The sequence below is a fragment of the Tachypleus tridentatus genome, chromosome 9 (assembly GCF_004210375.1).
Source record: "Tachypleus tridentatus isolate NWPU-2018 chromosome 9, ASM421037v1, whole genome shotgun sequence".
Taxonomy (NCBI): Eukaryota; Metazoa; Arthropoda; class Merostomata; order Xiphosura; family Limulidae; genus Tachypleus; species Tachypleus tridentatus.
In genome coordinates, this window is record NC_134833.1 from 84,224,946 (window position 1) to 84,242,767 (window position 17,822).

A 17,822-nucleotide genomic window follows, 5' to 3' on the forward strand; every position below is an offset into this window, starting at 1 on the left:
TCGAGCGTATAACTTATATATAAGTTATATATATATACAGGATATGGTAAATTTAAGTATACAGTTAGCTATTTAATTATTTGTTCACTAGACATACAGAAGCTGTTCATATCGGTGGGTGTTCCAACTGGCACATTTCTAGAAGCTGTCCTTGACTCTTCTACGCAATGACACAGTTCCTTATTTTCATCAATTCCATTATGTGCACCGTAGCATTGAATTTTTCATCCTTTCTCTTTTCACAGTTTCAGCAATTGCAGTTTTCAAGTGCATCTACAATAGCCAGTTTCGTCACTGAAACGTCAGGTTCCCTACCATTATCCCTGCCAATAAAATAACGTTACTACTGTATATCTACGTTTGTCATAGCCTGAATATAGTACGAATGCCTTTTGTCAATTAATTATTCGAATCACATTAAAGGAAAACATTTAAATTTTCAGTGAAAGCAAGAGAGAATGTTCACCTTGATTTGTTTCATCTAATTTTACATCTAAACTTTTGTGTGTGTGTGTGTTTGTTATAGCAAAGCCACATCAGGCTATCTGCTGAGCCCACCGAAATGAATCGAGCCTCTGATTTTAGTGCTGTAAATCCGTAGACTTACCATTGTACTAGCAGGAAACTACATCTAAACTCTGTTGAGTTAATTGTTATGAATATCGAAAATACAAAACTTTACTTCAATATTAAAATATTGTATAAAACATTAGAAAATAAACAAATGTAGTGTATTTATGCCAGGTCTTAGGTCATTTCAGCATTAATAAATATTGCTTTATCTTATTTACCATATGATAAAATATGAACTACAGTTACTAAGGGACTTCACATAGCTTAGTTTTTTTGCACTAAAGGTTACTAAGAAACTTCACATAGTTTACGTTTTTTGCACTGAAGTTACAAAGGAAATTCTCATAGTTAAGCCTTTTGCACGAGGCTACTGTGCAATCATTTTTATCGATAATATCTTTCTCGGTCATTATTGAACTAGAAATATGTCTGAAAGTTTTCTTAGTGATTAAAGTACATCAAAGTTTCTACCAAAACAAAAACGGATGGAATGAAATTACGATATTTTAATCTGTAAGTTGATAGCACTTTCAATGGATTCCTTTATGAGTGTCTCATTGTGTGTGTGTGTGTGTGTGTGTAATAGTAAGCCTGAGCAAATATGTGTTTTGTTTGAAACGATAGGCAAAACCTTCGCCTGTCTCTAATCGAAAATGGCTACAAAAGAAAAGTATACTCTTTTTTAGCCAATTTATGATCGATAGAACATTTTGTTCACTGAGAAAAAACGTAACATTTTCTAAAACAAACAAATAAACGATGGATGAATGTGATGTCATCATTTAAGATTTTTATCCTTCATGTTAATTAATATGTAACACAGTTGATAAAGCGGACTAATATCAAATTTTATGCCATACTCGATACTCAAATTTAGTTGCTGTTTGCAATACAATCTTAACTTTGAAACATCTAAGTTTTACTAGCATGTTTGCGAAAGAGTCATGGGTTAAGTTTGTGAGACAAAAAGCTCAATATTTGCCTGTTATTAATAGATTATACATGTAAAATTAAAATCTGTAGTAAAGATAAGATAAGATAAATCATTGGTAATGGTATTTTCAATCACAATGGCATATATATATATATATATATACAGGCCAATCAGAAAGATTGTAGCTTTTCTAAGTTTTGAACTACTGATAAAAGGGAAGGTAGCCAGTTACAAGCACCTGCAGTCTGAAGGAAAACGAACAATGGAATTGGCTGTCACTTTTATCTTGCACTTGTGGCTGAAAGTGAGTCGTGTTTTCGGCGACACTGAGGTACGAACCGTGGCCCGACATGGCCAGGTGGGTTAAGGCGTTTGACTCGTAATCTGAGGGTCGCGGGCTCGAATACCCGTTGCATCAAACATGCCCACCCTTTCAGCCGTAGGGGCGTTATAATGTGAAGGTCAATCTCACTATTCGTTGGTAAAAGAGTAGCCCAAGAGTTGGCGATGACTAGCTGCCTTCCCTCTAGTCTTACACTACTACATTTGGAAAGGCTAGCGCATATACCCCTTGCGTAGCTTTGCGCGAAATTCAAAACAAACAAACAAGCGGTACGAACCTGTAGCCTTTGATTTGGAACCCGACACACGAACCATTAGGTCACATCCTTTCCTATTCTAAATAACAATACACGAAATTAAATGTTACGGTTTTCTAGTCGTGCAGTATGTGTGTGTTTTAAAATGCTAATAGAAAATAGTTGATTATTGTGTAATATTAACTCTGTGATATTAAAATAGCCGTAGTTTTCACAATGCAATCGGGAATTAACCTACATAAAGGTCATGAGATATCGGTAATATTAAACAAAACTGTTCAATTTGATAAAGAAATAATAAAAACACCTGTCTAGAATATTGCATTCTAAGTGAAAACAGTTCAGAACCAGAAATTACTTTCGATAAAGTGATTTAACTCACTTGGATCTTTCTCTTTTTGTCCCCTAGTGGCACAGTGGCAAAGCTACTAACATATACCGTTAAAACCGGGTGTCTATACTCGTGGTGGGCACAAAACAGATAGTCAGCTTTGTGATTTACTACAAATGAATCTTCCTTTTTTCAAACATATTTGGTTATTTTAAGGGAACTATACTGTTGTATTCTATAATCACATATCGAAAAAAATATTTTACATTGTTGAGTTTTTATAGCCCATAGACGTACTTGAAAAGAAATGTAGTTATGGAGACGAGTTGTAGAATGATATTTGGATTATTGACAATGTGTGAGGCAAAACACAAAATGATAGATCAGTTTTATGAAGATCTTGATTATTGGCAAATATAATAAGTTTTATTTAGCCATTTTTGTGTACTTTCATTGTATTAATGATCTTTTAATCCTGGGAACAAGATATATGCAGTTTATGTATTTTGTATTAAATTTATATCAAGTATAAAAAAACGTTTCTTGTTGGGTTTAAGTTGATGTTCGACTAGGTCTTTCTTCAGTCAACATTGATTCCAAAACTGGTCACTCGATAGACTTAAAACGCCTTACTGGATGAGGTTTTAAGATAGCTCGATTTCTGTAGGTTTTTGAACATTAAGTAATTATCACCAAGAGGGGCTTATTTTATGTCAGTACAATAATAATTAATACAGCTGAACGCAGAGACTTGATCAGTTACGTAATACCAAATTTAAACCATTTTATTGTGAACATTACTCATCGCTCAGTTTCAATAAACAGTTAATGGGTTTGGAGAATTTAAATATCAACAATCCAACAATTATAGTCTCAGTGGACTAATATTACATGAGTTAAGTCTTCCTTATCAAACTGATGTGAACACAATTAGATGTGCAGTTTTTCAATGTTTGCTAGAACATTGGGATTAAATGGTTATTTCGATCGTTTTAGACCATTAGTTTATGGAATTTATTTGTTTAATCAGTTCGTAGATTTGTAAATAACAACGTAATAATGACAGTCTATATGTATATTTGAACTTTTATTGCTGTCTTGGTAGCAATGATTCTGTAGCAACATACGAAAAATTAAGAATAAATATAAAAAATACTTTATTTGATATAACTTATGAATATACTACTAATACGTAAGGTACTGATTAAGTAGTTACGTTTTTGTTAAACACAAAGCTACACAATATGTTATGTATGAAAGGTTCACTGAGAAAATCGAAACCTGTTCTTTTGCGTTATAAAATCTCAGATGTACTGTTAAGCCACAGTGAGGCAAAGAGTTAATACTTTGAAATTCGATACGTTTGTCCGATAAGTTTACAGAATGACCAAGACAAACATCAATCTGTGTAGGAAAAACAAACAAATATATATATATATATATATGTGTGTGTGTGTCTATATGTTCAGCAGATAAATTTGAAAATGTTCAAACAATGCGATACGTGATAGCAGATAAATATGATAATGTTCAAACAATACGATACGTGATAGCAGATAAATTTGAAAATGTTAAAACAGTGCGATATACGATAGCAGTTTATGAACCGGAAAATCTTTTGGAAAGTTTCACACACAGTATATGAATATTTTCTTTAAAAGGTTTTATGTTTAAAATGGTTAAACGAAGGCAAAGCAAATTTCCGTAAATTATGACTAATTATTAAACATGCTTATTACGAAATGTTAACACTTTTGCGTAACGCGTGAAAAAAACACACCAAAAAACAATTACTATAGATGTTTTTCTCACTCTGTTTTAATGGAAAAGAAAGTGTTCCTGTGGTCTAATTCTCTTCTATAACTATATACCTATGTTTATTTTTATTGTTCTAGAACAAAGGCTTGTGTGTGTGTGTGTGTTTTCTTATAGTAAAGCCACATCAGACTATCTGCAAAGGCTGCTGAAGTTGTAGGATATTCTAGTTATCTATGTCGAATTTACATTATTCTTCTTAAAAACGTTTCTAAGTTTTCAAAACATTACGTTTTCACCGAGTTAGAATATATATATATTATCAACTTTATTAAGCTACAATAGTGGTGTCCCTGGTGTTAAAACAAAGGCTTTACACACTTTATAATTTATTTCATGTGTATACCATATGCTCAGGTTTATGAACATGGCAAAAAGTAATCAAGTGATACTTTATGTGGTTGCCTTATCAAATTTCAGTAAATATAGAATTCATAAAGTTATCTGTAACTTTTATAATCAGCAATTAATATCCTAGAAATGACGCTCTAAACCAGCCAGAAAAGATCTCAATCATATTTTGATTTTCAATTTTAAGCCAATGCACATAAAACTTTCTGCCAGTAACAAATTTATCTGGTCATCTGGACCAAAGCAATAAAATCATCTGTAAACAGCCGAAGACGAAAGTCAAAATATGCTTGCAGGAACTTGGTACTGATTCATTTCTGTAGTGTGTGTGTATTTGTGTACTTTGACTTTACAGCTAAAAACACCGTTGATAATGAATGTGTAATTTGTATCAACATCTTAACTCTTAGTTTATTTTAAGCAATGCTCTATTTCGAAATAGTTTAAAATAAACTAATATTTTGCTTAACCTTAGATTTAAATAAAACTAATTTTTAGACCTAGAACAAAGCTGACATTGGGCATTTTCGTTAGCTCCAAAATGGGCGAAAAGCATTGTTGCATTGAGTGTAATGAAAAATAGTGTGGTTGTAGTGCTCTTATTATATATTTTCTTCTAATTCCTGAAAATCCCTGAGGAAGTATATAAGAAACGTAGTGTTTTATAGTATGATAAGCCTAAAAATAATGTCTTATGCCGAGCATAGAGTGATGGAAAAAATTATTGCATCGTACAATTATTTCACACTTTTCTTTGGATCATCACTTTTCTTAAGCTCTTGTGCAAGTAGATGCAAATGTGTTTCATCAATGATGCACTATACAATTATTATATCAACAGCTGTATAGTCTGTCTGTTTATGACATTAACCATTCTTGGCTATAAATAGATATTCTTACTGAAAATCAGTTTATAAACCTTTTTGGTACAGTATGCGTGTCATGCTTCTATGGACAAGGGTTGCGAGTTAACTCCGTGTTGAATGCCGGATGAGAAAGGGTACAGGAACAAAGCTTCTACAACAGATGACAATCGTGTTCTAACACAAATGAGCTTGCATAATAATCGACTGTTCTTCATAGGTCTCAAAGGTACAAGGCAGAAAAATTCAGGTACCACTGTCACCGCATGTCCCGTCAAGTTCTCGCCTGTGCTCAGTCTATCTCCCAACAAGACGACCAAGAAAAAAACAAAAAAAAATCTTCCCCATCAACAAGATAAGGAAGATGAAGCTCCTCTGGGCCAAACGTATGCTGATGGAATGAAGTAACATGAGCTTCTCAGGCGAATCAAACATCAATCTGTATAAATCTGATGGGAAGAACTTTGTAGAACATCAATTCTGTGAAGAGTTTCGTCCCGCGTGTTGGAATGCAACTGTGAAGCATCCGCAGGGTCAGGTGATATGAGACTCCATCTCTGGCCAGGGTGTGTGACTTCTGCATTTTGTGGAAGACTGTTAATTCCAACATCGAGATCCTTGATATTTTGGTTAAAGCCAACAGTTCGGAAACCATTTCGGTGTAGATGACCAGTACACTTTCCCCGATCACTTTTTTCTATGTCACAAAGCTAACGAGATTGATAGTATAGAAATAAGGTCACTTATCCCAACAGTGATATATCTGTACATTAAGCTCAGTATGTGCGCTTATGAAATGCGTTCACATCAGAAAAGTTGTTGTGCTATGTTCACTCTATTGTTGTATGGTTCTTGATTATTTTGTACTATTGTCGTTTTTGATACAGGAATTTTTATAAATATTTCAAACAGAACAATACTGCTACACGTATTTCTTTTGACAAATAAGTACAATCATCCTTTGACAAATGTAAGTACAATCATCCTTTGACAAATAAGTACAATCATCCTTTGACAAATAAGTACAATCATCCTTTGACAAATGTAAGTACAATCATCCTTTGACAAATGTAAGTACAATCATCCTTTGACAAATGTAAGTACAATCATCCTTTGCTAGTTCGTTTAATATGTTCACGCTATAAAAAAATTTATGTCATGTTTACTCTACTGCGATATGTTCCTCTACACTTTCATTGTTTTTGTTCCACTGTTGCTTTCGATATAGAATTCTGTTATGAATATTTCATTAAGAACAATATTGTTACTCATATTCTTGTGTTGTTCTCCTGGAATTAAATATATTTTTCTCTATAATTCTATTTTGTCGGTTCAAGATATAATATGTTGTTTTTATTATTCCACCGAAGAAAGGAGTTATGGTATCAGAAAAATTATAATTGTACGAATTGAATAACCTTGACTTTAACACATTTCTGTGGACAAATTAACACTTGGACTTACCGAAATTCGAAACCACGACTATATTTACTTCACAAATGTTTTAGACTAATAAACTTCAAAGTCTACTCAGTACCACAAATCTCCTTAATGTTTTAAACGTGTTTTTTAAGTTACGCTTACTAACGAATTTGGTTTTGAGGTTTGATATTCTCAGGTACATTGATTCAGTGCAAGTTCTGAAGAGAGGATTGACGGATGTGTTTCACGTGAAATTGAGGCTGAATTGTCCAACTGACTAGAGGCAGAGATCAGACACAAAGTGGTAGTTAAATAGAAGCATAAAGAAATACAACTCTACAGGCGCTCATGTACTAAACAAATGATAGAATTTCTTTTTTTATTGGAGAAAAACACAGATCGATACTAGTAGAAGGTCTGAATGAGACTGAAAGAATCAACATCTACAAACACCTCACAACTCTTCCAAAATGTGGTTGTCCCATACATCAGATGGTTAGGATTTTCAACTTGTAATCTGAGGGTCGCGGGTTCGGATCCTCGTCACATCAATTATGCTCGCCCTTTCAGCCATGGGGGCGTTATAATGTGACGGTTAAGTCTACTATTCGTTAGTAAAAGTAGGCCAAGAGTTGGCGGTGCGTAATCATGACTAGGTGCTTTACCCCTAGCCTTGCACTGATAAATTATGGACGGCTAACCGCAGATAGCCATCGTGTAGCTTTGCGTGAAAGTTAAAACAAGTTAAAAACAGACTTGTTTCCTAAATATTTTTAAAACCTTTACAAGAAATACGTTGCTATACAAGCTAAATAAGTTTTCAGCGACACCTTCTATGGGAAAATACAGTAGTAATAGAAGAGAAATGGTGTATGACCATATGTGACTTACTTAAGAATATGGTGTCTACCATTAATCTAGTTGAAAAAGCCAAGCAAATACAGTACTGTTGGAATAATAGTATTATATTTTTTTCTAATTCTTGAAACACTCTAGAGATTACGTATTTAGTGCTTAAAAGTTAAAGTTGTTTGATACTGTTGTCTTATAACAAGTAAAAATGTAAACAGATATATTTAAATAACCAACTTGGCTTCTTAAATAGTATGTATTCTAGAAGAAAAGCTTAATAAGATTAGATTTTAAACCAAAAGGAAAGGAAAACACACGGCTGATGTTTCACATACCATAGAAATGACGTATGCTTATAACAACTCGTTAGATGTACCTAATCAACATTATCGAAAACCATGCCTTTTGATTAGTGTTATAACAAGGAATGAACTGAGACATCTTATGTCTCGTCCTAGTAGTCTTCAAGCTACGCCTGATACTATATTATACTTTCTGTCAGCTTCATTTCCATGTGAAATTTCAAATTTTAAATTTCAATCATACACATGTCAATTTTTATCAGTAACATACAGACTGTTACATTTCCGAGTCTTTGGTTAGGTGTATTTTTCATTCTTTTTTTTTTCTTTTTCTGTAAGCGTATTTCCTCACAAACAGAATGTTATGTACTTTATACATATTAGTGTATTTCATTTTTATTAAAAGTTAGTTTCATTAATAATATTGGGATCCCCGTCGCGCCAAACATGCTCACCCTTTCAGCCGTGGAGGCGTTATAATGTTACGCTCGATCCCACTATTCGTTGGTAAAAGAGTAGCCCAAGAGTTGGCGGTTGGTGGTGATGACTAGCTGCCTTCTCTCTAGTCTTACACTGCTAAAAGAGAACGGCTAGCCCAGATAGCCCTAGAGTAGCTTTGTGCGAAATTAAAAAAAAATATATTGGCTATTATTACTCAAAATATATACTTTTAATCTTATCAGTATTTATTATTAATGTTGTTAATTCTGTTAGTTTAGTATACGAATATAGGACTAGATTAATATATCTAAGTGTATAAGCTTAGATTTTGCTGGGGTATCTGTAAAAAAAAATGATAATATTGAGAGTACCAAACTAACAAAGTATATCCTATCTAACAGTTAAACATTTTAATTTTGGTGTTTGATGATTTCAGGGTTTACTTACGCGTACCTGTTCGTTATATAAAACTAGCTTCACTAATTTAGCCCTCAAGTGGCTCAGCGAAGAGTGATGCCTTATATCTGTGATGGGCATAAGACGGATAGCCTGTTTTATCACAAACAAAATTAATCATTAACTTAAAAATTATTTTTTTTTATTTGATCAGAAGTGTTTAGTAATAATAGCGAATCCAGGTGTCACCACCATCTCCCCTTCAAAAAAAACCTGGTGTTTATCCTTATTTTCAATGCATTTTATCGATTAAAACGCAAAAAGACACACTCTCAGCTGCGTCTATCCCTCCCCTCTATCGTCCATCCTCAAATAATCCATAATTCATGAGATGGATCCTGTGATTACTAAATAGTTTCTGAAATAATTGTTGTTCCAAACTTGAACAGTAACTACTCGATCAAGAAGCTTTTCAGGAGTTTATACCCTCTTTGAAGCATACATCGGACGTTAAACCTCTAACAGTTTTCTCAAACGGTTGGAAAGTTTGTCAGATAGTTTGGCTTTGCTACATAGACCTTCTAATAACCGAAGTTTCCTCTCTCTCAATCCGTTCCAAACATTGGGTTTCGATTTCATCATTAGAGCGAACACACTTCACTGTCATGCCCATTAAGCGGTTTCGTTTTCAATAACGGCTTTCGTAAGTAGTCTTTAGAAGAGGAAAAACAAGAAGCGAAAGAGAACTAATAATTTCAGGTCAAGCGTAAATATAAAAGTTCCGTTCAATTCAGTTTTTAATTCGTAAAAAGGAAACTTTAACTAAGTCTAGTCGCATTTAATGAAACACACTGAAAGCAAAGGATATGACGTTTTACACCATACAGTAAATATCATAATTTCTTTTTAGACGCGTAGTACTATGATACATAAGTAAATAAAACAACAATTTTTGGCATAATGAAACATTCAGTTTTGTTAGGTACTTAATATGACTGATATGGTAACTGTATTACCATTATTACGCATCTGTATTCTACTAAAATAAAATTATATTCAAGTTGTCTACAGGATTGCTTTGCATATTTGAAATATTTTCAGTCTTTTATTCGAAATAATGCGTTTATTTTTTAATGCAAACGTTGAAACTTTACTTAAAACTTGAAGTTTTTTTGTCCGTTGTGTCCGTTTTGACGCGAACTTACATAATAAGTTATTGACATTTTGTTCACCTAGGGAAACTGAACCTCCATTTTATAAGCGTTATCATCCGTAACTTTCGACTAGTCCACTGGAAGAACGTTTACTGGCTTGGAAATATCTAAAGTAATATAGTAATAAAGTGATAGTTGAGTAGACGATAAGTGTTTCTGATTGGTTACTATCCATGTGATCTAAATGGCCAGATCAGAAATCCTAAGGTTCATATATTTAAAGCTACGATCGTTAATTAAATATATTTTTCACGCGTTGTTGCTTATAAAGATTAAAATGAGTTGTTTCATCAGTTGTGTGATAGTTCGACTGTGCCAGTTACTAGAAAGTTAATTTCAATTTTACTTTAGATAATATCATCTCTCTGTAGAGTCCACTGAAACAAAAAGCTACACATTCATATTAAAAATTACGTATAACATAATAGGTTTTATTTTAAAAGAAATTCAGCGACTGACGAAATTCAAGAAAGCAATTAAACATCCTTCATATATTAAGAAATGGGTTTGTTTCACACTTAGCATTAAATGGATTCGAATCATCTAAACAAAACATTTTTCCAGAAAAACCTACAATATATACTTCTTATTTTAAAGTAATAGGAAGCTTTATATTAGCCTTATTGTTACGGGATGTATCGGATCGACCCACCTTGTAACCACGAACGTATCCGTGAGAGTTATAATGCTATAACTTTTAATAATACACGCATATCTTTACATAATTTTGTATGTTATTGATAAACATTACAGGGATTACGTACAGAAAATAAAAGGTTTCCAAATTAAATATTAAGATCTTTTAATTAGTAATTTCCTCGTGACTTGTTTTGTTTTAGAATCTTGACTATCCAACATGCATATCCAACTTTGATTTTCAGATAAAAATACTTTTATATATCAGAACACTTTCAAAATTCTCATTCAAAATGTTTATAGCCTATAAAAGTTATGATATTCTTTAGAAAAACTTTATACATTATCTGTTATTTTCCTTACTGTATCTTTGTACAGATTGGGTCGATTTGGCCGACCTCTTACCCACCATAAAAATTATAATACGAAAACACAAAAGCTTATTCTAAATATCTTAAAATTTATAACATTATACATTTATATATAGTTCTTAGTGCTATTATATTGACCTTTTAACCATGCCTAGTTAACATTATAGAAGTTGCAATGATGTGGCACAAGTGCATGCGTATTACTGTATCCAAGAATATAAAAAACTAGGCCTTACAAGTGACCTGTCTTAGCCGTATTTTTTAGTGTATTTTGTAAAATACAGTCATAATTCGGTTATAATACGTTATATATGTATATACATTATTGCTATTTGCAAATAAGTTCTTTAACTTCAATTTATTTTTCTTAAAACATAGAAGAGTAAAATATTATAGAAAACAATTATATTGACTAGTTACGAACCTTGTACTCGTTAGGTGCTTTTTGTAGGTTGCTAAACCTTATGAAACTTCGCCTGTAAAACGAAATATTTTTAAGGTTTTATATATATATATTCTGAAATAAACAAAAATATAAATTACTATATCAATACTACAGAATTCCAGTATAAGTTAGCAAGCTTAATAACAAAGTTATATTTCTATCTAAAAAATACGAAATTTCGAGTTTACAAACATCTTAAATTCCCGTTTGGAATCTACTTTGAACCAAACGAGTTTGCCACCCGAACACTACAAAGACGCTAAAAAAGTCACTAGGGGTCATTTTGAGCTTTCATTTGGTTATTCACACATCACAGACAGAAGTAGATGTACGTAAGCGAGTCATTCCAAAAATGGACAGAGGTGAACAGGGCTATTATGTTTGATTTTGTAAATGTAGTGAAATATCAGCAAATAAAAAAGATTAAAGGTTCTTATATCTTTCAATATCGGTACTGTGAGTTCCTAGTTCATAAGAAACTATTTACTTTGTACACATCATAATCATCTAATTTAAACCACAGCTACATTCAACATACCCACGTAACACACAAAAGTCCATCTTTAGAATTTTTAAAAATATTCACTTCTAAATTAAAAATTAACTAATGTATAACACTAAAATATAGATTATAATCTACAATATATGCCAAATTAAATGATATATATTCTTAAAGTAGCAGTTCAATAAAATTTTGAATGTGAGTCTACAAACGTGATGACATGACCTTTGTCCCGTGACCATGGGAAGACCCGTATAAATAGCGTGAAGTAGAAAAAAATACATATGTATAATCAACTCTTTATCCTTGAATGAATAAATCTTTTGGAGAAAATTATTTCAAATAAAAATTGCATTGCTAAAGTTTCAAAATATATTTTGAGTGAAGGTTTAAAAAGTTCAAATACATGTGCTATGTTGTTATTTTCATGTTACAAAGAAACCATAAATCTAGTATACGTAACAGACATTTTCTCCATATTTGTAATAGACATTTGTTTAAAAAAATTTTTTATTATAATTTACAATCAAACATTGTTTAGAAGATAAATGTGCTACATGTATAGATTTTTCTTACTTTGAAATAAAGGTTGCCCTTAGTGTAATCTTTATAACCTGGAGATCAACTGTCAATTACGATCTATGAGTTGTTTGGGTAGTTATTCAACATAAATGTTTTATTTCCAATCGACATTACCAGATGGCTACACAACAGATGACTTGGTGTTTCTGTGGAAAGTTGACGATCCAGTTCAGGTGACCAAAAACCTCCATCTTCCACGTTTTACTTTGGAAAAATACAACACTGAATACTGCACCAGTAAAACCAACACTGGTGAGTAGGAAATATATTTTAGAAATGTTTTAGAAAAAAATCTGATTACCATATTATTACCAATAAATTCAACGTACAAATACATTCTCTTGTATTCTATATGAGTGTTGAACAAGACAACAAAACAAAAAACCTATAGGAGACGAAAATCAGCCAATTTCAAACTGATTTTTAACTCATGAAAGTTAGTCTTAAGCACTTGAAACGTCTTAATAATAACGAAGAGAATATCATAGAATTATAAAGCCACTTTTACATTAACATAAGTATAGAATAGTATTAATCTTCAGCCACTTATACATTAACATAAGTATAGAATAGTATTAATCTTCAGCCACTTATACATTAACATAAGTATAGAATAGTATTAATCTTCAGCCACTTATACATTAACATAAGTATAGAATAGTATTAATCTTCAGCCACTTATACATTAACATAAGTATAGAATAGTATTAATCTTCAGCCACTTATACATTAACATAAGTATAGAATAGTATTAATCTTCAGCCACTTATACATTAACATAAGTATAGAATAGTATTAATCTTCAGCCACTTATACATTAACATAAGTATAGAATAGTATTAATCTTCAGCCACTTATACATTAACATAAGTATAGAATAGTATTAATCTTCAGCCACTTATACATTAACATATTTATATATATATGTATATATATCATATATTAATTCTTGGAAACAAAACGATCAAATACGTTATACCAGAACGAACTGTATACCATTCATGTGACCCGTTTTTTCTTCCATGTCACTAAATGAAACTTATTAGTATATTAGGGGAAACTACAATTTTTTTTTCTATTTGGAATCCTCTGTTTATAGAACCTTTTATGAATTACATGTATTTGTTTTCTAAGTGAAATTAAAGATATTACCAAGCATAGAAGTTGTAGTAACATATCTTGGCTACGTCTAGTCTGATCTTTCCAAGAAGCTTTGCCTTAGATTTTTACTTTAACTCGAGTAATAGTACAAGAACATACTCTATTTTCAAAAAAAAAAACACATTTAGAAGTTCTGTAAACAACTAAACAGCATTCAGAAATATTCCAATTCGAAACAGCTGACCTATTATAAAGCTTAAAAAGCTAAAAACATAGCTGTGTATCAGCAAATTTAGTTCTCTTCTCCATGAAAGAAAGAAGACAAAAAGACTCAACACTCGTGTTACACAAAACGTCAGAGTTCTTAACACTCATGTTATACAAAACTTTAGAGTTCTTAACACTCATGTTGTACAAAACTTTAGAGTTCTTAACACTCATGTTGTACAAAACTTTAGAGTTCTTAACACTCATGTTGTACAAAACTTTAGGGTTCTTAACACTCATGTTGTACAAAACTTTAGAGTTCTTAACACTCATGTTGTACAAAACTTTAGAGTTCTTAACACTCATGTTGTACAAAACTTTAGAGTTCTTAACACTCATGTTGTACAAAACTTTAGAGTTCTTAACACTCATGTTGTACAAAACTTTAGAGTTCTTAACACTCATGTTGTACAAAACTTTAGAGTTCTTAACACTCATGTTGTACAAAACTTTAGAGTTCTTAACACTCATGTTGTACAAAACTTTAGAGTTCTTAACACTCATGTTGTACAAAACTTTAGAGTTCTTAACACTCATGTTGTACAAAACTTTAGAGTTCTTAACACTCATGTTGTACAAAACTTTAGAGTTCTTAACACTCATGTTGTACAAAACTTTAGAGTTCTTAACACTCATGTTGTACAAAACTTTAGAGTTCTTAACACTCATGTTGTACAAAACTTTAGAGTTCTTAACACTCATGTTGTACAAAACTTTAGAGTTCTTAACACTCATGTTGTACAAAACTTTAGAGTTCTTAACACTCATGTTGTACAAAACTTTAGGGTTCTTAACACTCATGTTGTACAAAACTTTAGAGTTCTTAACACTCATGTTGTACAAAACTTTAGAGTTCTTAACACTCATGTTGTACAAAACTTTAGAGTTCTTAACACTCATGTTGTACAAAACTTTAGAGTTCTTAACACTCATGTTGTACAAAACTTTAGAGTTCTTAACACTCATGTTGTACAAAACTTTAGGGTTCTTAACACTCATGTTGTACAAAACTTTAGGGTTCTTAACACTCATGTTGTACAAAACTTTAGGGTTCTTAACACTCATGTTGTACAAAACTTTAGAGTTCTTAATACTCATGTTGTACAAAACTTCAGAGTTCTTAACACTCATGTTGTACAAAACTTCAGAGTTCTTAATACTCATGTTGTACAAAACTTCAGAGTTCTTAACACTCATGTTGTACAAAACTTTAGGGTTCTTAATACTCATGTTGTACAAAACTTTAGGGTTCTTAACACTCATGTTGTACAAAACTTTAGGGTTCTTAACACTCATGTTGTACAAAACTTTAGAGTTCTTAACACTCATGTTGTACAAAACTTTAGGGTTCTTAACACTCATGTTGTACAAAACTTTAGGGTTCTTAACACTCATGTTGTACAAAACTTTAGGGTTCTTAACACTCATGTTGTACAAAACTTTAGGGTTCTTAACACTCATGTTGTACAAAACTTTAGGGTTCTTGCAATAGTTTCGCTCTTCTTTTCACCGTTGCTTATTAATCAGCTCCTACTTTTGTGCTGACTCATATGCTTCCCTTGGAACACGCTCATTAGCTCTGCATCATGCCACATTGACTTGATTTTGGTGTAATCTTTGGTTCCTGCATTTTTTCAGTGATTTTATTGCTCTAGTTGAATTTTTTTTTATCAATAAACCATCCAGCCGTAATTTTTACGATTCTTCGTCCAAATTTAGTTTGAAACAATTTATACATTTTACTGTAAATTCTCGATCATTTTCTTTGTTCATTTGTTGAATTTCGCTCAAAGCTACTCGGGGGCTTTCGGTGCTAGCCGTCCTTAATTTTATGAATGATAAACCAGAGTGAAGAGAGCCCGGCATGGCCAGGTGGGTTAAGGCGTTCGACTCGTAATCTGAGGGTCGCGGGTTCGAATCCTCGTTGCATTAAACATGCTCACCCTTTCAGCCGTGGAAGCGTTATAATGTGACGGTCAATCTCGCTATTCGTTGGTAAAAAAAAAGAGTAGCCCAAGAGTTGGCGGTGGGTGGTGATGACTAGCTGCCTTTTCTCTAGTCTTACACTGCTAAATTAGGGGCGGATAGTGCAGATAGCCCTTGAGTAGCTTTGCGAGAAATTCGAAACAAACAAACAAACAAATCATAGTGATGACAGCTTGTCAACACCACCCACCGACAACTGTGGGTCTACTCTTTACCCGCAGGAAATCCGACTGACCACGAACTTATAACGGTTTCACGACTGAAAATTCGATCGTGTTCAGTGACACGACTCGAACCCACAACAAGCAAAATTCGAATTGATTGCCCTAACCATCATGTCATGTCAGAGACCATGCCGATCTTTTGAAAGACTTTGCAGATGTAAGAAAATTGAGCAGTTTAAAATTTTGACATCTGTCCAAACACGTTTCCAAACCAACAACAACAACAAAACTGTATATAGTAGTTTTCTTAATTAATCTTATGACCACTTCAGCCACACTTTCACAAAACATATTAGAAACAAATTAAACAGTAAATGATAATCTAAAGACTGAATTTTTGTTCGTTTTTGTACATGTTCATAAAGGTACACGATAAACCACAAGCCCTCATTTCCACCAGGGTGAATCAAATCACGGATTTTAGCGCTGTGACATCTGAACCAATGTATCATTGAGTTACGTCTTGAGAATCTCGAGCTAATTCAGTGATAAATTTACGTTTACGTAAATGTACATTTACGTTTATTTCTTATGTCATTTTGACACGGTTTGTTTCATCTTCAAAACCTGAAATGAAAATGAGGTTCTTTTTATTAAATATATTAAACAGAAAATAAAGTAATTGTAATTATAAATTTTACACATAAATAAACAAATCGTGGTCCGTACAAAAGTATTATTTAGAATAAGATATTAACTTTTATTTTTTAAGATGATACAGCAGACGTTATCCACTTCCAAGAATTTGCTTCCGCCGAGTGCTGAAAAATTAAACATTAAAATGTAATAGGATGATATGTATGCAAATACATTAGTAGTTAAGAGACAGAAACGACGTAACACTTGCATCACTGGAACATGCTGGTTCTGGTATCAATATTGATGTTGTTCAGTTAACATGTAGAAATTAAAATATTTTATTATCGTTATTCTGTAGACAATAACCTTCAAGTAGCTATTAGAAATGCAAGGTTTAAAAATAAATGGTTGCCGCATGTTCATCCCTATAGTTTTTGTGTGTTATGATATCTTTGCCAGAATATTCAAGCTATAGGTCTGAAATAAAATAAAATAAAATACATTTATAAGTCAATTGCTTTGCAAACTGATAACTCGTTAGTCATGGTGGAATAATATTTAATGTGTAACCAGTAGTTTTTGATCTGAATTTTTTTTTGGAAATTATTTTTTCACCACTATAAAATATCTGTATTTTGCATTTAGGACTTTTTGCCGCCATTTCGAATTTTGAATTACTGACCAATGAGAAGCCAGCAAGTCAATGGCACCCTACCACCAACCACACTCGCAGCATGCGAGTCGCTGGTTCGAATGTCCGACTCATCAAACATGCTAGCCACTTCAGCCGTGGGGGCGTTAAAATGGGATGCTCAATCCCATTATTCGTTGATAAAAGAGTAGCCCAAGAGTTGGCGGTGGTGACTGGTTGCTTTACCTCTAGTCTTTCACTCCTGAATTAGAAACGGTTAGCACTGCTAGTCCTCGTGTAACTTCGCATGAAATGGAAAACAAACACACTAAAAGTGCTAAAAACATCAAGGACGCCACCTACTACAAAATTAAAGATGAAAACGTAAAACAAGAGAAAAATATA

At 32.5% G+C, this 17,822-nt stretch overlaps 1 protein-coding gene across 3 annotated transcripts in view; it reads left to right on the forward strand.

Annotated features, from left to right (window-relative positions):
- Positions 1-17,822, forward strand: part of LOC143225646 (glutamate-gated chloride channel-like) — a 170,738-nt gene that overhangs the window by 140,604 nt on the left and 12,312 nt on the right. For all 3 annotated transcript variants that reach the window (XM_076455442.1, XM_076455441.1, XM_076455443.1), the window contains one exon: positions 12,747-12,881. In XM_076455442.1, the coding sequence (XP_076311557.1) occupies positions 12,747-12,881 (135 nt within the window). The remainder of the gene's footprint in view (positions 1-12,746; positions 12,882-17,822) is intronic.